Raw genomic sequence first — 20369 nt, 5'->3', positions numbered from 1 at the left:
GAATTTTGACTGATTATTTGAAAAATATTTCCATTTCTCTCTTTCTAAATTGCTTAAAGTTGTCTTAGACTGAAAGATTTTGCCATTACTAGACTTTTATTTGAAAATTTAATTGATAAAGCGACCTGTCAGACTTATCTTAGTCCTTCTACCTGTTTCTCGCCGAGATTGTAATCAATTTCGTGCGGACAAAAATTCCCTTTATCCTTTCATTTCCACACAAGAGCAAGGAAAAAAAATCTGACGCCTTGAGGCGCACTTTCCGATGCTTCCTGAACCCCTGAACATCTCCGCACAGTGCGCCTCATCCTTACCCCCTTCGAGAGATGGCCAATTACCTGATAGGGCAGCTCTCAAGGGTTGATGGATCTCCCATGCGATGGTGTTTTATTCAATGTGATGGAAGATTCGCCGGGGATGAATTGGACTTGATGCCACGGTGATGGATTGCCCTGGAGGGGTGGCGCTCCAATTCCACCCACATCACCAAAACTCGCTGATCTTCGACAAACAATTTAATCATTTGATTTTTTCTCGCAGACCTTGTTTGCCGTGCGTCACGCAGAACAAATGCATTTCGCCCCGAAACACGATACTCTAGTCCCAATATCGATTTCGAGGGATGAAATAATCGAGGAAGAGTGTGTAAAGTTCATCACATGATCGTTTTTTCTGGGGCCTGTTCGCATTCACATCTGCAGGCGTTGAAAATCCACGGAATTCACTGTCCATGGCGCGGGGCGAATAAGTGCTGTGCCAGCGAAACACTCTCAGCATTGACATTTGGGGATGTTTGCAGGACAAATCGGACGGTTTGGCAGATATCCTGGGTGTCCAGATAAGGCTCATCTGCGTCACCTTTCGCCACAAATCGAGTATCGATGTTGGTGACTTTTACTCCTGGATTCTCTTCGCGGTACATCTCAGCCAAGACGTTCACAGCAAACCGCGTTGAAGGAAGAGTTTTCCGCTTCTGTCGCGCAACACTCTCTGCAAAACTATTAATACTGATGATGTGTCCACCGACAGAGCGACGCTTCATGGACTCCAGAGCCTCTCGTGTACATAGAGTCAGTCCCAGGATGTTTGTGTCGTAAGTATTGCGGATTTTCGCGAATGTTTTCTGCTCGAAAATGCGAAATGAGAAGTCACGAAACATTGCATTGTTCACCAGTACGTCGGTACCACCGAATTTCTCTTCAATTTGCGCAAAAGTCTTGGATATTTCTTCTCGGCTTTGCAAATCACACAGCGATAAATGCAGATTATCACTCACTTCCTTTGGCAGAGTGTTCTTGAAGTCTTTCAGCTGCTTCGAGCTTGTTGTCAATCCAACAACAGTCATCCCAACAGTGGCCAAATCTTTGGCAATTGCAGATCCAACACCCGAACTCACTGCCGTCACAACAGCCACTCTACTGATCCACTGACTCATTTTGCGCTTCACTTTGAGACATTTCTCACCTTTTATATCTGATTTGATCGCACTCATTAAGGCTTTAATTGTCTTGGTCTTTTGGACGGTAAAAAGTTTATATTGGCTCATTATGTCAAGGTGAAATTAGGTCAATATCTCTCAATATAAACCACATTTTCAGAAGAAATTCCCACTAAACTCACTACTTGGCCGCCCCTTGCATTTCAATGCTCGCACGTGGGTTAATTGTATAGGAAGAAGGCGTTCTCCTCGGAATTTAATTGGTACAACCATCCAGAAATTGTAATTACGTCATGAGAGACACAAACATCCCCACCAAAAAAGGTGCACAAGACGAAATTTCATTCGAAAAAAATTCACTTTGGGACCTCCGTTCGGGGTAAGAAATTAAAGGATTCGTCGAGGGTTGCAGTTTTTTGTGAAACCTTCGGCGCCTGATGCCAAATTTGAAAGGAGCGAAAGGTTTATATAAATAATAATAATTATTTATCCTCCAGTTTCTTCTCTGAAGCCCTCATCGATCTCCTTGGGCAGGAGTTTTTTTTGCTGTACAGTCAGTGGAAAAGGTAGGGAATGAGTTGAAATTTACTCCAATTTGTACAATTCTCATCGGGGGTTGCATTTTTGGCTTTCCACGAAATTCATCAATTCTCTTTTCATTCGCTTTGCCGCCAAAAGCAATGAATTGAGAGGATTGTGAAGGTCCTGATATCCGTTATGACGGTTTGAGAGATCAAATGGAAATTTGGGATTTCTTTCAGTCGTTAATTTGAAAGAATGCTTGTGAGATTTGAAAGAATTACTTGCAAAACGAAGTTCTAAATGGCTCCGAATGTGTTCCTCGCAACCCTTCCATCGCCATGGAAACTCTCTTGCGCTCTTTTGGGTGCAGTAAAGTGAGACACCCACTGTGTTGCCATCATTTGCCACCGAATGGCCCACAAAACACTGGCAGAATCAACCCTCACTTTCCGCAAGGGTTGAGCTCCTGTTTACCCTTCGTGTTTGTGTGCTCTGTGCACACACTCGAGAAAAGGGTTCTTCAGGCCCAAGAGTTTCATGTCATTTTTATTACCCTTTTACCTTGGTTGTCTCACTCACTCCCAAAAGGGGTGAAAGCGAGGTCAAAATGTGTTGCCATCCAACACAAACAAACACACTAAACTGGGGGGATAATTTGATTTTAATTGTATCTGATAACATTTTTACACGAAGGGTTGTTTTTCCCTATTTGCTGAGCAACACAAAGGCTCGCACGGCAAAGGAGTTGAGAGAAGATGAGGCATTTTTTACTGGACCACCTAAGAAGGGGTTTTCTAAGCACAAAATTGCACCCCTCGCTTCTCTCTAAAAGTGAACTAATTGTGAGCTGCGAGATTTCCATTAAAATGTATATTGACACAAATTGACAGTTTTCTGCCTGAGAGAATACATTAAATGGAATTCCTCGATGGGTAAATAGATAAAATCCTCTTCTCTAGGCTGAGCGAGAGTGTCTCTGGGCCACTTATTCACCCCCATCAATTCTCAAGCTACTGTCGATCAATTTGGCGCACTTTTCAACTGACATTGTCACAACAAATTTGTATTAAATTATGATTGGGAATTTACAGAAAAAAAATTGCCCTTTTCATCGGCCAGAATTCCCTGGAATTCTGCGCAAACGGAGATGAGGAGAGATTCTTCTCTGCTGGAGATGCGCAATAATTCATGAGGCTGGAAACCCCTTTCTCTCACATATTGCACACGATCCAGGAAGAAACAAGAAGGAATTCTGGCCTACACACACCCTTTGTTCCTCCGCAGGATCGCCAGCAAAAAAAAGGGAGCACGAGAAGAAAAGAAATGAGTTAAATTGTTAATAATGTTGGCGTTTTGTTGTGCAATAATTTATGGGCTGCAGCTGCTGAGCCTGAAAAAGAGGCTCAGAGAGTGAGTTTCTCTGACCCATGGCCGGACAAAAGGGATGGTCAAGGGATGAAAAGAGGTTTTTTGGCGCAAGAAACTGCGAAGGAGCTAAACTTGCATCATTTTCAGTAGACTTAGAATGATATTTTCTCTCCAGAAAGGATTGTCAACTAATGATTTATCATTTTTCATGACATCTCTGAGAATCATAAGTTTGCTGGGAATGTTTTTGAGTGGAGTTTTATTGAGGAAAAGGACTTGGATTTGAGTCGTGAAGGAAAATATGTTAACACTTCCTGTCATCTGTTGGAAAGTGTTCCATATCGACACGATTTCCGTCAGCAATATCGTCCTTTGGGTTATAAATTATAAGCGTCAAGGACTCTTTTTTTCCTCTGGACATCCTCAGTGACTTCTTCCCGAAGTAATTTGGCCGTATTAATGGGGAAATTAAAAATGGATAAATCCTGAGAGGAAGAGGTGAACTCTATGGCTTCTTTCGTCTTGAGGGGGTGGAATATTCCAGGAAGAGAAGCCGTGCTCAGGAAAAAAATAAGCCTGTCTTGGAAGACATGGAGTGAGGAATTACGCGTAAAAATGCCCGATTGACTTGTTAATCTAATTAAGTCACTCACTGCTCAAAGGAAATTCCATTAAAGTCCCACGAAGTCTTCTGTTCGCATGCTCTTTCAGGGCGAGAAAAATGTGTGACAATTTTTTTACAACGGCCAATATTGGCTTTTTTTCTGTGGACACAAAGTCACTGGTGAGCCCATAAAGTTCCACCCTTATTTGACTCTTCCACGAAAAAGTCACAAAAACCCATGCCATATAACTTGGGCACTTTTTACTGTCCGTGTGCACTTTTTTCCTTCTACCAGTTTGACTTTTTGGTTTTTGGACAAATACACGCGCGGACAAAAGGCACATAAACTACCAAATTGGAGCGAGACTTTCCAGAGCACAAACTTTGTCCTTGCGTGGGCCACAGTAAAACTTTATTAATTTATGGATTTGCAAATTTTTGCACTTCCCTCCAGGGTTAGTTTGTGTTCCGCGTGCCGGAGGAATGTCAGCCGAAGGTCAGAAAATGACCATCCACAAATTGCTCATGCATCACCGATGAAGGGATGAATTGCCCAGAACAACTGCTGGCATCGGTTATTCCAATGGCCACGGCATCAGCGATGGAAAATTGATGAAGTCCAAACAATGCAGCCAAGGAGGAGATATTATGGCTTAACTGTGCCCAACAATTTGGCAGTTCTTACTCTATTTTTTCTTCCCTTTCGGAATTTCATAGAATTTCTAACTAAATTTAAGGGTTCTTTGACTTAAAAAGACACAATTTTTGTATTTGTGTGACTTTGAAAACTTACGGAGAAAGAGTGTTTAAGAAATATCTTAAATCTTCAGCAATTTCCAATCGCTCTTTTGGATAACTTTAAAATGACGTTGAAATATCTTTAAGAATCCATGAAAGAAACATATTCGGAGTGATTTAAAGGCAAATTTGGGAAATAATAATCTGTTTTAAATCGACAATGAACTGAAATTACCTATTTAAGAGTAGAAATAATCATAAGCAACTCTTAAAATAGATAATTTTGTATACTGAAAGAATATTTTAGAGGTTATGATCAATTTTAGCATAATTAATACAGTTTAACATCAAATTTCATTCTTATTATGCCAGTAAATTGCAAATAATATCAGCTTAGGTGCAAGAATGAATGATTTTGAAGGTTATTTAGTGGTAATATATGCTGAAAACAATTCTTTTTACTTCCAAATACTTCACAATGTTATCTCCCCCTTGACTGCAGCGCACAGAGCGAGTTGTTAGCTGGATCATGGAGTGTAATTTGAGCCTCAAGTCGCCGGGCGAACCCTTTGCGTCCATCTGGAAGAGCATATTGCAGAGGTCCAGAGGCTCTGTGATGGACGATCTGTGCTAAGGTGAGCAGCAATTAGTGGTTTACATATGGAATGTCTGACACGTGGAGTGCGGAGTCTGTGGGGACTTGCAACGGTCAGGGAGTCTCACGTGTGGCAGCGAAGATTGATCATGGTGGAATTGTTGGCCAGCGAGAGTGGATGTGACAAGAGTGGCTGCTCAAGTCTCCCTCCTTAACCGGGTGGTGACACTTTATTAAATCATTCTTGGGTTACTTTTAACACAATCTTCTCACTTTCCCGTCAGCTCGTGTTATGTGGCTCTGGGGCAAAAGGAAAACACTCCACGCGAGGGACTGAGAGGAGAGAGAAAGTCTTTGAGTGTGGAAAAACCATCGCACGAGAGTGACGAAAGTGAACTTTCGCTTTTACTTTTCCTGCCACTTTTGGCGCGCGGGTGGAAAAATCCCACCCAATTTCGTCACAAGGCTCGAGAAAATTTCATTGAAGAGTGTGTGCAAGAGAGAGAATCCCAGGCCATAGGGGCTGCCAAATCAATCTTCCATTGTCAACATCTTCTTGAGCCTGCGAGAGCGACTCTGAGAATTTTCCAACCTCCCCAAAGTGAAGGACATTCGCGCGGAGTTTGTTTTTCCCACTCGACGTATCCATCTTCACGGGAAACTTTCACCTCCGAGTGGTGACGGTGAGGAGTCACAGAGGAGATTAATTTCCAGGAAAGGGGTTGCTAAGGTTACGTCAACGTGGCCCCGCGCGTCCGAGCCGAGCATGCGAGAGTTTTTCCTCCAGAAAACGCCAGCGACAGAAAAGCGAGGGAAAAGAGTGAAAGTCGCACATGGAAAAAAATTGCCTTTTCACACATCAAAGGAAAAATTTCTGCAATTTAATAATCCCTTCTCTCACCCCAAAACTCAGTTGTGACTTCTTTTGCGCCACCGGGATTTCATTACCCTTCCTTTGAACATGACGCGATAGAGAAAAAAGTGGCGAAAATTGCAGACTCTCAGCACAAATATGTATCAAATGGGTGCAAATCCGATTGAATTACTCTTCTGTTGTGCCACGAAAGTTGATCTTAACACGCGCTCGAGATCCCTCGCCACGGCTTCTCTCGGCGGATGAGTTGAAAAGAGTTGCCGCCAAGAGGTTTCTGGGTCACACGCGCATGAGGAGGTGAATAAAGGACGACGGATTGAGTTGTTTACTGCTCGAGGGATGTTCAGAGGAAGACGAAAAAAAGTCCCCCGATCTCGAGGGCGCGCGATCTCGCAACATCATGCTCGATGGCAGAAGAAAGGGTGTAAAGGAATTAGGAGAAGGATTTGGGGTTTCTTTATGGCCAATTCTGTGGTGATGTTATTGCTTTTGGGAGAGTGTTAAGACGTAAATTATCTCCCGAGGCTTGATTTCTCAGAAGATTTAACAGAAATATTTGCTCTCCAAGCATCACATTGACTCAAAATGGCAGCTCAATCGTGTGCATCTGTGAAATGTGGCTCAAAGCAAAGAGTTGGACGATTGTCGGTACGTTTGAAATGAGATTTCTGCCCAAAAATGGGTTAATCCGCGATCACAATCAGTTGTTTGTGTCCAGTGTTATGATATTTTTGCATAAAAGTAGTCCAAAAACTGAGATAATCCGCTGCTATGACACCAAACACTCCTGACCAAGGAGGTGCCGTGATAATCCTCTGCGGAATCCTTCCTTCATGGCTCCGGGGAATCATCATGTTGCCCCATATGGTGACAATCCTTCTCCGCTTCATGGATTATCTGCACCAATTCTCCTCGAGGACTCTTTCATGGCTGGCATCTACTGTCTTTCGGCGGCTGTTCATCATCGATCCTTGACACTTTTTCACATCCTCTCTCGCCTTTTCCTCATTTCCATACACACTCTCTCTGGCCACTTTTTTTTCCTCTCCTTTTTTCCTCATCTCCATCAATTTTTGTCACAAGCGACGCCGTGAAAATATTCAAGGAATGTCCTCCGTTTCCTCCTTTTATGGAAACGCCAAAGAGACGCTGAGGAATGATTAATTGCAAACGGTGAGCAATTCTAATTATGAATATTAATTAACTATTTAATTGAGTGAATTTTAACGGATTCTTCAGCATATTTCTCCACCCGACACACTTTTTCCGCCAACAGAAGCTCAGCAAGAATGCGAAGAGTGTTAGCGAAGAAACGGTCGCATCTCTGGAAAGGGTCACATCTTGAGACTTTTTGAGAGCCCAGGCAAGTCGTCAGGACAAAGAGAACCCCTCCTGAGAGACAATCATGTCCTAAAATTGCATAAATGAAGAGTATGGGGTTTTTTTTTCACATCTTCACATGACCATTTCATCCTTTTCTCCTCAACAGAGTCCCAGAAATGGCGAAGAGAAGCAACAACATGCAGCCCAGTGATCATTATCGTTCTCCTGAGTCCTTTTGTGTGCAGATAAATGCAACAGAAGGCATCAGAATTGGAGTTCTGATAGAAATTTCGCCACTGTGAAGCTGAATGAGCGTGAAAAATGCATATGATATAAATAGATTATCCCACGGACATTGTCCATTTTCGCAACATATGTTTAATTGATAGTTTCACCACAGAAATTGACCTATCATCAGCGCTTCTCATCGAAAAGGCGACTGAAAAGGAGGGATGTGAAAGTGAAACACGAGTTTCATGAAACAGTGTTAAGAGATGTTTCAAGAATTCGCTTCGCTGTGTCTCGACTAAAAGACTCTCTCAAAATTGCTCAGTTTGAATATTTCTCTTAAAAATTCACTAGATGAACTATTATTTGAGAGTTTGTCGTGATGTTTTGCGTCAGAAGGTCTGATTTTCACTTGATTAAATTTAGCCTTTGGCCTCTTGGGGGTGTGTTTTGCATGTTGTCTTAACTCACTGATAACACTTGATTAATCTATGATGCGTGATTTCTGGCAAAACATATTTGAATTAAACCTTGAATACCACTAAGAGGAATGTGTTATAAGTATGAATTAGAGAAGAGCGTGGCATTTATTGAGGAACTTGTAATATAATAAATACATTTTTTGGTGGAACTTCATGCGATTTACACAAAAAGTTACTTTTCATTAAATTTACATTTAAATGCATTATATTTTTATACAAGAGAAGCTTTTGTGATTAACAATAAAGTTCCATTCTTGCTCTTAATCTGTTTTGTATATCTGAATTATTCCTCTCAAGTAATGAAAAACTACTGAAAGGAATTCATAACGATTGTAATGGAAAAACACGAAAGAGTTTTCTTCCTGCAAAAACTCTTCAATCTCACTCAATTTTATTTATTCTATTTGGCCTAGATTTTTTTCCATTGCGAGCATCAGAAATGCTTTCGGCATTGGTTACTAAGAGGAATTTCGATGAGATCACATGGAATTTGTCTTGAGTTTTGAACCATTGTCAAACTGATAAAGAGTAATGTGACAAAAAGCTCAACTTCCTCTGCTATGAATGTGGAGGAAAAAGCTCTTGAGAAGTCTGTGAATAATATTTACTTCTTTCCGATGCGATCTTGAGAAATTTTCCTCAGAGTAATTAATGACTTCCACAGTGTTATCAATTATGCAGAACGCACGCAATTATTTCTTTTTAATATAATGAAGAGGTTGAAAAACTTTAGCACTTGGCTCATGACTTGATAGCAGACGAATTCTATTGAATTTTCTCTTTGATAACACTTCACAGACTTTTTGCTTTCACATGGAAGTCATCTCTGACCTCAACACAATGAATTTTCTAGCACATGTTGGAGAATATATGAACTTCTCCATTGTATTGTTGCCAAGATGAGCCATTATGAGCGGTTTTCTATCGGAAAATCAACCCATATAGCAGTAAATCAACAAAAGTGTGATTGTTTATTGAAGAACGCGCAAATTAATTACATTCGTGTTATCAATCTTCTAGATCCAATGCATGTGCTAGGAATAGATAATAGTTGAACAGCAAATATTAGCAGTTCAGATACTCAATTTAGCTTCCTCAAATTTGGGGAAAATGCATTGAAAAAATGATTCGATGCGCTGTCAAAGTGACATTGACAGATATTTTACGTCATATTTTATTGAATTGAATTTTGAATGGGAGTTAAGAAAAAAAGCAAGTCTCAGCGTGTAAGAGGAGTGAGTGAAACTTAATCAGTGAGACGATTTCCTCACTGGACATAAAATCTGCCTTCGCTCAAGTCTCTCGTCAGTTCACAAGAGGCACTCAACACGATCACATCGATCAGAGGCGAAAGAGTTTCTGCGAAGAAGTGCGCAAAATAACTTCAAAATATATACTCTCTTCAATACATTTGTGCATTGTGACTTGCATTTCCTTATATACCCGCGAACCAAACTCGAGGTGAGTGACTTTTGTGGCTTTTATCCAAATAATTTGCATGACTTTTTCGCTGCAATCTCTCGCTTGTTTTTCCCGTTTTCTAGCTCAAGCGCGCATTCATAAAAACATCACATGACTCGATTGTGACCAGAATCCACTGATCTCTGCATCTCATTAGCATTTCCCATCAAGTAATTAATGGCTGGTTGGTTTTTTTCGCTCTTCTTCTCCAGCCATTTGTCCCTTGATCAGCATTTTGGGCAACAATGCATGATCTCCAAAGTGCAGTAATTAATAATTGCTCGCCCAATGCATTTTGACCTTTTTCTCCGGCTATTTGTCTTTCCTGATATACCAACATTTGAGCACCAATGATCACTTTGTCCGAGAGACTGTCGCCTCAGCATGTCTGAGAAAATCAAACATATATGCGATAAAATATGCCTTGTTGCCATAGGAAGTCAGTCAGTGGCTGATTAATCAACATAAAGTAACATAAAATCTCCCCAGGCAATTCAAGATCATCGCGATAGCCTCTCAAAGTCGCAGTGATAAGAGTGAGGATCAATTAAGAAACAATTAACGTTTGGGCGCAAAATATGATTTATGAGTGGGATGAAAATAGAGACTCGCAGAATTTCGCGCCAAATTTGATTGCAATCAGTCGCGGCACGACTTATCAGAGAGTTGTCTTAAGCCCAAGTTCGGTTGTATTTCAGTTAATGAGCGAAACGTGCCTCAATTCACGAGATTAATTGAGTGATATTTCTTGAATGACCGGTCTCGACTTAAGCCACCAGTAATGCAGAAGGAGTGCCTGGAAGACGAGTGGAATATTCCACTCTGGATAAGTCCAGAGACTCCTTTTACCTGCTGCACTCTGTTAATCCCTCTAAATGCCCCATTTGTTGCAGATCAAGCATGGGCGCCAAGAAGAGGGTGGCAGTGATCGGAGCTGGAACGGCGGGACTCTGTGCGGCCAAGCACAGCATCGCCGCCGGGATGGACGTGACGGTGTTCGAGCAGATGTCCCAACCAGGAGGAACGTGGGTCTACTCGGACGACGTGGGCACGGACAAGTTCGGCCTGCAGGTGCACACGTCAATGTACCGCGGCCTGAGGACGAATCTGCCCAAGGAGATCATGGGCTATCCTGACTTTCCCATTCCCGGCGATGGAGTGTCCTACATTCCGGCCGCGGAGATGCTCGCCTTCCTGCAATCCTACGCAAAGTCCTTCAACGTCACGTCGCTCATCAAGTTCAACCACCACGTGATCCGAGTCAGGCCTCTGGGACAGGCCACGGAGCCCCACACGTGGGAGGTGATGGTGAAGGACATGCCCAACGATGAGCTGCTGACGCAAACCTTTGACTTCATCTTCGTCTGCAACGGCCACTACCACACACCCTACCTTCCGCGCTATCCTGGCCAGGACGACTTCCGCGGACGCCTTACGCACAGCCACGACTACCGGTGTCCGGAGCCGTACAAGGGCCAGACGGTGCTCGTGATTGGCGCCGGCCCGAGCGGCATGGACATCGCCTACGACATCTCCAAGTGGGCCGAGCGCGTGACGCTGAGCCATCATCTGCCCGAGCCGCCCAAGACCAAGTTCCCTCCCAACGTGGTTCAGCGCCCGGACCCGATCAAGTTCACCACAGACGGAATGCTCTTCCAGGACGGCGTCACAGAGACCTTCGACGTGGTGCTCTTCTGCACAGGATATCGCTACACGTTCCCCTTCCTCAGCGTCGACTGCGGCATCTCCGTGGATCAGAACTTCGTGCAGCCTCTCTACAAGCACTGCATCAACATCAACTACCCAACCATGGGCTTCGCCGGCCTCCCTTTCTACGTCTGTGCGTGCCAAATGATTGACCTACAGGTGAGTGTCAGTCTCTTAACTTTAAGAGCCTTCGTCATAGTCCCTGAATCTTGGCTACATTTTGTGCACGAAACAGTGTGACATGAGCAGAGTTTGCCCAAGTACTTTTGTAGTTTCCGTAGTGTAGTGGTTATCACGTGTGCTTCACACGCACAAGGCCCCCGGTTCGATCCCGGGCGGAAACAGTTGTTTTTTTTCATATTTTTTTTCCTCTCTCTCCAAAGGTGCGCTTCTGCGTGAAGCTGTGGAGCGGCGGAATGGCGATGCCGTCGCGACAGGAAATGCTGGAGGACACGCAGCGCGAGATGGAGGAGAGATTCCAGAAACGAGGCTACAAGAAGCGCCACGCTCACATGATGGGCCCAGATCAGGGCAAATACTACGCTGACTTGGCCGAGTGTGCTGGATTGGTGCCCCTGAAGCCCGTCATCACGAAATTGCACAACGAGAGCAGCCAGAAGTTCCTGGATGACCTCACGAACTTCCGCAATGACGTGTACGAGATTGTCGACGATGAGACATTCATTCAGGTGAAGTAGAAACGCCAAGAGGGGGAAAAAATGCTCTATATGCCATTACATTACTGTTATTTTTAACTAATAAATGTTTTACACACAACGTCTTCCTTTCTTACATCCAATCCACCCTCTCTCTTCACGACTAACACGACGGATTTTTCTTGTCTTTTAAACACCTACAGTTTCCCTCTTTGCACTTCTCTGCACACACTCGCGCTGGCCCTAATAATACTATCTAAGGAAAATGAAGGGTTGCTATTCGCATTAAGTGGACTCTCATGCTAAAGTGTGTATATAATTAATTTACAACTATATCATATATAAATGCAAATTACCAGATTACATCTTTGTATAATGAATTTTCCATTATGATTGTTACTTTCACATTATCCATCTAATTAAAACTTTACTTTACATATAATAATGTTCCTAACTTTGCAGTCAAAAAACGTGTGATTCTTCCATGGATTTTCCCTCTCTTTTGCCACTATCCTCACTCTCATTAGCACCTTGATATTTGTTCAATCCTTCACCGTTCGCGAAAACACTTTTTCCTCCCCTCTTACACCACACTTAACCCTTGAGTTTTCCTACATCTTTTCTTCTCACATTTCCCACAATGTTGCTCAAAGTGATGCTTTTAATTCTCATCCACTCGATAAAATGTACAGTCTTTAAGCACTTGAGAGAGTCGCTCTCAATTTTGTGTGTGTGTGTTTGTGTGAATTCAGTAGCGTGCAAAAGTATTTTCCCAAAAAAATCAATTTGAACTCACATAAAAGAGTATTATTTTAAGAATTTAACATTAATATAATTTCCAATTTGACAATGAATCATGGCAAAAGGAAAAGAAAATCAATTCCTTAATCTACAACGAAGAAAGTGAACTCAACAACCCAACAATTGGCAAGAACAATATCCATATAATCATAAAATTACTTCCCCATTTCAAAAAAGAGGGGAACTCTGCACGCCACTGCGCTCCACCCCGTCGGCAATTAAATCAAATCTCCTCGCAATTATCTGTGTATGTACAAAGATTGGAAAGACGGTGGAAAATTGCCTCCTAACAGTGATGGAGAGATTTAATTGTGGGAAGAATGATAAATCTAGCATGGGAGAATTCTTAACCAGCTAAATCGACTAATTTGATTCCCATTTCGCACTGCACTTCTGCTTTTTTTTTGATTAACCTTCCAGAAAAATGATACAAAACACACTCGTTGAGTGAAGTGAAAAACAAAACGAGAAAAGAGCAAATATTGCACAAAAATCCACGTGGGAAAGGCAGAAATTTCAATCACTCATTGCGCGCTATGAGAAAATTATTCCCTTAAAAATGAGAACAATCAATTCCTGGGGATCTCCGCGAGCCACACCCACTCGACCGAGCCGTCCAACAATTGATTCTCCACACAGTAAACTTAGCCAAAAAACATATACTTAAACATATCCGATAGAAAAAAGAACTATGCGTACAACAGTAATTAATAAAAGGTAAAGATTGTCAATAGAACGTGTAAAAAGAGCACAACACTTAAGTAAAAGTAAACTTTGATGGTCTTTTGCACGGCTCGCACCTCACAACAACGATAAGGAGGGTCACAGATGAGATTGATCCTGCCCAGAGTTCAGCAGGTGGGAAGTGATGATGGCGCCTCTGTGGGCTGCTTGATGTCCTTGTTCTCCAGCATCGACGTGTCGGGCTCCTCGTAGCTCTGCAGCACGCACGAGATGATCTTGCTGTTGATCTCACCCACGGCATCCGCGATGGACTTCTCCGGCATCTTGGGCGTCTTCTCGGCCTTCTTCGGGGCATCATACTTGCCCTTCGTCACCACGATCGTCTTATTTTCCAGCGACTTCTTCTTGTACTCATCGGAAATGATGACCAAACGACGCCTGGACTGATTGCTGGTGCTCTTGCGGGTGATCTCCTTCGGTGACTTGTCCCTCTTCGTCTTCTCCTTGGCGACAGTGAGCTTCGGACGGCGCGACTCGATGTCTTTTCTGTCATTCACAATAATCACCTCCTGCTTCGTGGTCTCATTGAGAAACTCATCCGATATTATAATGAGCTCAATGGAGTTCATGTCGCTGAACTCCGACGGACTGCCTTCGGAGAGATCCTGCACGGACTTGGACAGCACTTTGCCATCCTCCTTCACGCACAGTGTCGCCTTCTTGTTGTCCAGCGTCATATCATCCACAGACTTGCTGTACATCTTGCCGTCCTCGCTCTTCTGACTCTTCAGCACTTTCCTGGCGGCCTTCTTCTTCCCACCACCCTTCGAAGCGCCCCTTGCGTGCTCCTTCTTCGCGCAAATCACACCCGAGTCCTTCACGTTGAACCGCAGCGCGTCTCCCTTGGACACGAAGTGCTTCGTCCCGTTGGCGAACTGCAGCTCATGCGACATTCCGCCGTCACAGCGCACGCTCACGTCCGTGAGCTTGAGGACCAACACACGCCGTCGGTCCCCCGGCACGTGCACGCGCACCTTGTCGCACACCTCCTTCGTGGCGGCACTCACGAGGTCCACCGTGACGAAGTCCCTGGCCGGAGAGTCGCCCAGCGGCATCGGCTGGCGCTCGATGGGCTCGCGCGCACAGCGACACGCCTTCACCTTCAGATTGATCTCGAGCACGCTGGAACACGGGCAGTCGCCCGGCTTCCTGTCGCGCGCCACGCCGCTCGTGCACGACATGCGCACCGCGGCGGCGTTCGTGGCCGCGACAGAGACGCCGGGCGCCTGATGCTAGAGCAACTTCTCAGTCGTAGAATTGTTGGTCGGCGATGAGCTGATCGTGATGGAAGCGTGCAGAATGTCGTCACCTGCAGAGAAACATTAATAATTTCATTTTCCCCCATCGGAAAAGCACAATTCTGTATTTTCCAGAGGAAAACCGTGAAGCAAGAAAAGATTCTCCGACTGAAGTGAATGCAATGGGAAATTTGAGCTTCTCAAGTCGCACGAAAATACGATAATTGAAGCAATGCGGCGACTTCCCTATTTGCAAAGAAATGTAAAAATCTTAAGCACAGCTTGTAAATCAGCTGCAATTGTGTAGAACTATCAAGAGACGCAAAGTCTCATCAAATGTAGGTCTCCTGATTAGATAAAAGGAATGATATGTGTAGTAATGGTCGTTGTTTTGTAGGCATTTCTCGTAGCTTCGCATTTTTTAGCATGTTAAGAAAAAAAAAATATTCTCTCACTCCAGACAAAAGCAAAAGCTGATTGTTTGCGCTTTTCCCACTTCACTTTTCTTGCCAAACGAGCTCAATTTCAGCTCTGATTGCGCGCGCCACGTCGGAAGAACAAAGGCGCGGCGCGCTCGGTCTGCAATCGCGTCACACTTCTCACTCTCAGCACAACTCAAGGGAAGCGAAAGGGAGAGAGACACTCACCGGAAGCAGCCTCTTGAGCGCTGTTGTTGGCGGAGTTCTGCTTTTGTCAGTTGACCAGCTCCACAGAGATGAACTGCTTCAGCCTCTCGAGATACTGACTGTACATCTCCACGTCATTGTGGCCGGCGCCCTCCACCCACAGCGGCTCCACGGCGCGCGGACACTTCTCGTAGATCGTGACGCCGTGCGAGAAGTCAATCACCTCGTCCTCCGTGCCGTGGATCACCAGCACCGGCGACGTCACCTTGGGCACCTTGTCGATGCTGGGGAATGCGTCGAAGAACCACGTGCGCTTCGTGGCGGGAAAGGCCACCCGCATGCCAGACATGAGCGGCGAGTGGAGTATCACGGCGCCGACCTGGGAATCCGTGAGAAAATCATGCACTCACTGAACTGCACCAATTTTCCGACTCACTTCACCCCAATTAGAGCTGAGAGTCGCTCAGATGAGAGATTCGCGATTGTCTAATTTGTCTAATTCAAGTGATTTCTTCTTGAGACTTTGACGCTCACCTCGTATCTGCTGGCGAGATCCACTGTGGGCACCGTTCCGATGCTCTGGCCGTAGAGAATGATGTTCTCCGGGCTGATGCCGTAGCGCGTCCGCAGCGCGTGCCACGCGGCGTCGATGTCCGCGTAGAGATTCTTCTCCGACGGCTTTCCCGTGCTCATGCCGTAGCCGGAATAGTCGTAGCTGAAGATGTTGCAGTTGATCTGCTTGCCCAGACTGACGAAGAAGCTGGTCATCTGGCCCAAGTCCACGGCGTTTCCGTGGCTGAACAGCAGCGTGAACCTGGCGGCGAGAGACAGTGAAAGGGGATTTGCGTCATCGCGGTGCTTCCCGGAGCTCGAGGCGTGAAGTCGAGCGACATGGCGAATTAGTCAAGGTTGGGACAACATTAGAGAGTGAGTTATGCGGAGTCGCTTATCTGCGCGGGCTGTTAAACTCTGTCTTCGTCGTTTCCTTTGTCAACCGTCGCCCCCAAAAAGAGCCCGTTTGCCGAGGAAATTGCCTTATCTTCCTCCGCAGATAATGCGCGCCCAGTGGCAATTCTGGCCACAGTGCTTCCCTGGGAAATTGGATACGGGATTTGTCGTCACTCTGAGTCAATCGATAGCAGCGATAATTGGATTAATGCTCCTCATTAGCCCCTCAACGGCTTATTATCGCCCGAGGCGCGAACAGATGGCAAACACGTCGCGGAATCCCAGCGAGACGCGCTTCCTGGTCACCAGGGCGCCCGTCCTTGGACGCCCCACCCCTGCGGGCGTGAGTCAGGGCGCGAGACAAAGGCGCCGGAAGGTGCTCTCTTACCTGGCATTCGAGCTGCAGCGGACGAAGAGACAGGCGATCCGGTTGCCTCGCGTGGAGCGCGTGAAGAAGGCCTCGAAGAACTCCTTCTCGCGCTCAGAGTACTGCCAGTCGGCCTTCTCCAGCAGCACCAGGGCGTACTTGGTGGCGGAGCCCTCGTCCGCCTTCAGCTCGTACGACACCTCTGGCGGCAGGAAGGCCAGCTTCGACGCGATCCGGCCAGGGCAGGGCGGGCAGCAGAAGAGGCAGCACAGCTCACTGAAGCTCAGCCCGTTCATCGTTTTCGCCTCCGGTGGCATGTCTTGCAAATATTTCACCCCACGAGAGAGTCTCACAGAACCGCCCAAAGCACAAAAACACTGTATTTCCTGCCCTCGCCACAGACACTCCAGGATTTGCACACACTGTCACTGAGCTGCGCCAGAAACACACACCGCGGCGCTGCTGGCGATTCTCCGACAGCAGCGCCCTCCCGGCAAAGTCGGAGCGAAACATTGCGAGTTATACCAGAAATCCGTTAATCTGTTAACACTTCAAGAAATCATTTTACATCAATGTGTTCAAAGAAAAAAAAGTATTCATAAGAAAATCGTCATACTATTCAATACAGTTTATCTTTGGAAAGTCACCAATTTCCCTCAACACATCCTCATCAAATTGTATTAATTGTCAATAATTAAAGAGAGATAAGAAAAAAAATGTAATAACGAGAGGAAAGCTTGAAAACCCGTTTCTAAATTGAAACAAAATGTATCAGGAGAAAAAAGACAGTCAAAGAATTTGCATTTCGAGCATTTTCCGGGATGGAATTTCACTCCTGAGACTCTGGGATGATCTGTGACAATCTTTACACATTGAAATGAACTGTGAGACAGAAAGAATGTCACAGAAAGATAATGTTTTATATCATTCTCCTTCTCAAAAATATTGCATTTCGAAAATACAACTTCACTATAGCGACAATCTGTTGCTATCGTTGCTATGCAGCGAAAGAACCTTATTAACACTTGAGAGTTCTTTCTGGTTGTTTTTTCATACCAATTAGAATTTCCGCCAAGACTTGCTGCGATGGATTTTTATGGTTGTGCATCATCGCGAGCATCTGCAATTTAATGAGCACATAATTAATGCACTTTGAACTTGATTGGCTCAATAAGTCTTTGAAGTTTTCTCTTGAAGGGAAATATGTAGGTGCTTGAAAACTTTCCAAGTAATTTCCTTATGAGATAGTACAATAATTGCTAAAAAGGCTTCCGCTCTAATTAGGATCATTAAATTAAGCACTTATGGAGAACAATTTCTTGAGGGATAATTTGATCCATAGTAGAAAATTTATGCAAGATTTCCTGTGCGAAAGTTCATAAGTTTGAGACAAAGAACTTCAACTCAAGACACTCACAGAGTGAGGCAATCATGACCTCGCTTTCAATATCTATACGGCTGTATCAGAATTGCCAACAAGCTCAACTTTTGGGTCTTACATGTGGATTAGGTTCATGGGAAACTTTTTGCGAATATATATACAGTTTTGGGTGGCAATGGTGAAAGTCAACATGAGATGGGAACAATTTCACCCCAGAATTTGCATAGAATTAAATTTGCAGCTCTAAGACCGTAACTGATCGCCTCTTAATATGCAGTGCCAACAATTTGAGCAATTTATGGGGGAAAATGTGGGGGAAGCATTAAAATTACACGCCAATCCGGTCACTTTCCATTTACTACATTGAACACACATCTAATGATAAATTTTACATCACAAATATATTATTCACTGCGAAATTAATGGGTTTCAAACAATGGAGATCAATGAGGAAGGACAAAAAAAAACACCAAATAATTTATTGAAGCAGAAAATGAATGTCAATTACTGTCATGAATAAAGTATTTCTGCTTTTTCTCTAATTACCATTTTATCCTGCTTGTTATCCTGTGAGTGAAATTAAATTTCAAAAAAAATCCCTGCCAAACCATAAAGTTTTGTCCATTTGAAAACACCATTCACAAAAACAATATTCATGCTCTTTTATTCAAATGGCCTGAGAAAAGATGAAAACTCTGTCTTGCTAAAATGCAAATTGCAGTTCAACAATAAGAATTTTACGAGAAATTCAAACAGCTTTAATTTTTCAGTCGAACATTTTCCGCGCAGGCTGAAAGTCAAGCACGGAGAATACACAAATCGACAGACATAATTCAGCTGCTCGTGTCGCGATATAGTGCAAAATGCAAAAATGTTTCACAACCAGAGAAGAGCTTCGCCCGTGTAAATTAATTGAATTTGCATTTGCTGGGGTGGCGCGGTGGCGAATCTGAATGAGTCTGAGCCAAGGCGTCTTCGACTGGGAGAAGGAATTCTCCGGAATTCTGTGCACGATTCAATTTAGCGTCTCGTGGGAGTGATTGCAACCTCCGAATTGACCCGGTATCGGTCTGGTGGTGGAGTTGCGTCGGGAAATGCACACCATGAGATTTAAATTGCTCTCACGGGAGTCGCTAATTTATCTTCCTCACTGGCAAAATGGCATTGTACAGGGAAATTTACAGGAAATTCGCGATTTCAGCAGGATTATTTGGAAGAAGTAATTATCTTCTCAATTACGGACTAAAATTCCCCCAGCGTTGATAGTGTAAATTGGGGATCTGAAGAATGCAATGTTAACATAAAACATTAATCTTATTTCACGCTTTCCGGTTCTATCAAGATTATTTTTGCACAGTGAGAAGACAAAAGGGGCGGGGCTCTCGAGTGGGCTGGACATCTACGTGTTTATGTTGTTCTGAAGTTTAATTCCCTCTTCGAATTCTTCGATTAACTCAGCCAAAAATGACATCATACGATTATAAAATGTGAAAAAGAATCACAAGAGGAAATGAAAAGTACAAATCAAGGGGCAGATATAATGGCCGGAAGTGGTGCACAGCTGAAAAATCTCTTTTTTTGCTTTTCTAGGTTATGTTATTAATTAAAGACAGATTTTTCTGCTGATTAAATAACCCTCAAAATCAACATATTTGTGCTCAAGCTGGGAATATATATTTTTCTAGTGCAAATTTGAGCATTCAATTTCAATCATAACCACTAAAATGTAATTTCAGTCGAAACATTGAGATATTCACTATATTTACCCATTTTCAGATTTCAGCAGACAGAAATTGTTCATGAAGAAATTCTTGGACATCAAGATCACATCACACAATTTAAAATCTAAGCATTTGAAGAGCTTAAGTTTTTTGAGACGGAAAAAAACCTAGATTAGATTGCGATAAAGCAGAAATGAGTGTGAAAAACAGTTGAAAGAGACTAAAAAGCAATAGAAAATGCCTTTAAAAGCGTCCGGAATTGTTAAGAATTCTGCTCGAAGACCGTGGAAGGGTCAGGAAGTGGTGAACAGAGTTAAGGCATATTATCCCCTCCTTGGTATTGTGCATAGCTCGAATGGACTCAGTTGGAATCAGTTCACAAGTTGTTAGTGCATCATGAAGAATGAAAGAGGAGTGAATAGTCTAAAAAGGAATTTAAAAGCTATTAAGAGCCTTAAGTGCTCGGATAATTCATCAAACAGACGCGGGAAGAATCACTCCAAAACATTGAATCTATTCCAAAAGGGATTCATACTCATAAACATAA

General features: G+C 43.8%; 3 protein-coding genes and 1 non-coding gene across 4 annotated transcripts; 2 read left to right on the top strand and 2 right to left on the bottom strand.

Annotated features, from left to right (window-relative positions):
- Nucleotides 1-353: 353 nt before the first annotated feature.
- LOC132266017 (farnesol dehydrogenase-like) lies at nucleotides 354-1456 on the bottom strand. Its single transcript, XM_059766841.1, has 2 exons — nucleotides 726-1456; nucleotides 354-501 (listed from the first exon to the last, which is right to left on the bottom strand). The coding sequence occupies exons 1-2, from the start codon at nucleotides 1433-1435 to the stop codon at nucleotides 354-356; spliced, it is 858 nt and encodes a 285-aa protein (XP_059622824.1). The 5' UTR covers nucleotides 1436-1456.
- Nucleotides 1457-9442: 7986 nt separating this feature from the next.
- On the top strand, nucleotides 9443-12117 carry LOC132265882 (senecionine N-oxygenase). The gene is made up of 3 exons (XM_059766669.1): nucleotides 9443-9633; nucleotides 10527-11499; nucleotides 11724-12117. Exons 2-3 carry the CDS (start codon nucleotides 10534-10536, stop codon nucleotides 12036-12038), a joined length of 1281 nt encoding a protein of 426 aa, XP_059622652.1. The 5' UTR covers nucleotides 9443-9633; nucleotides 10527-10533; the 3' UTR covers nucleotides 12039-12117.
- Nucleotides 11612-11684, top strand: Trnav-cac (transfer RNA valine (anticodon CAC)). The gene has a single exon. It is a non-coding gene; the product is annotated as a tRNA-Val (tRNA).
- A 2636-nt stretch (nucleotides 12118-14753) lies between the features above and the next one.
- Nucleotides 14754-17193, bottom strand: LOC132265881 (alpha/beta hydrolase domain-containing protein 17B-like). The gene is made up of 4 exons (XM_059766667.1): nucleotides 16742-17193; nucleotides 15940-16219; nucleotides 15427-15784; nucleotides 14754-14850 (listed from the first exon to the last, which is right to left on the bottom strand). Exons 1-3 carry the CDS (start codon nucleotides 17035-17037, stop codon nucleotides 15473-15475), a joined length of 888 nt encoding a protein of 295 aa, XP_059622650.1. The 5' UTR covers nucleotides 17038-17193; the 3' UTR covers nucleotides 14754-14850; nucleotides 15427-15472.
- Nucleotides 17194-20369: the final 3176 nt, after the last annotated feature.

Source organism: Phlebotomus argentipes, unplaced genomic scaffold (genome assembly GCF_947086385.1).
Source record: "Phlebotomus argentipes unplaced genomic scaffold, Phlebotomus argentipes genome assembly contig_5, whole genome shotgun sequence".
NCBI classification, from domain to species: domain Eukaryota; kingdom Metazoa; phylum Arthropoda; class Insecta; order Diptera; family Psychodidae; genus Phlebotomus; species Phlebotomus argentipes.
Note: the sequence above shows the minus strand (reverse complement) of the source record. Positions and strands in the feature narration are given on the sequence as shown.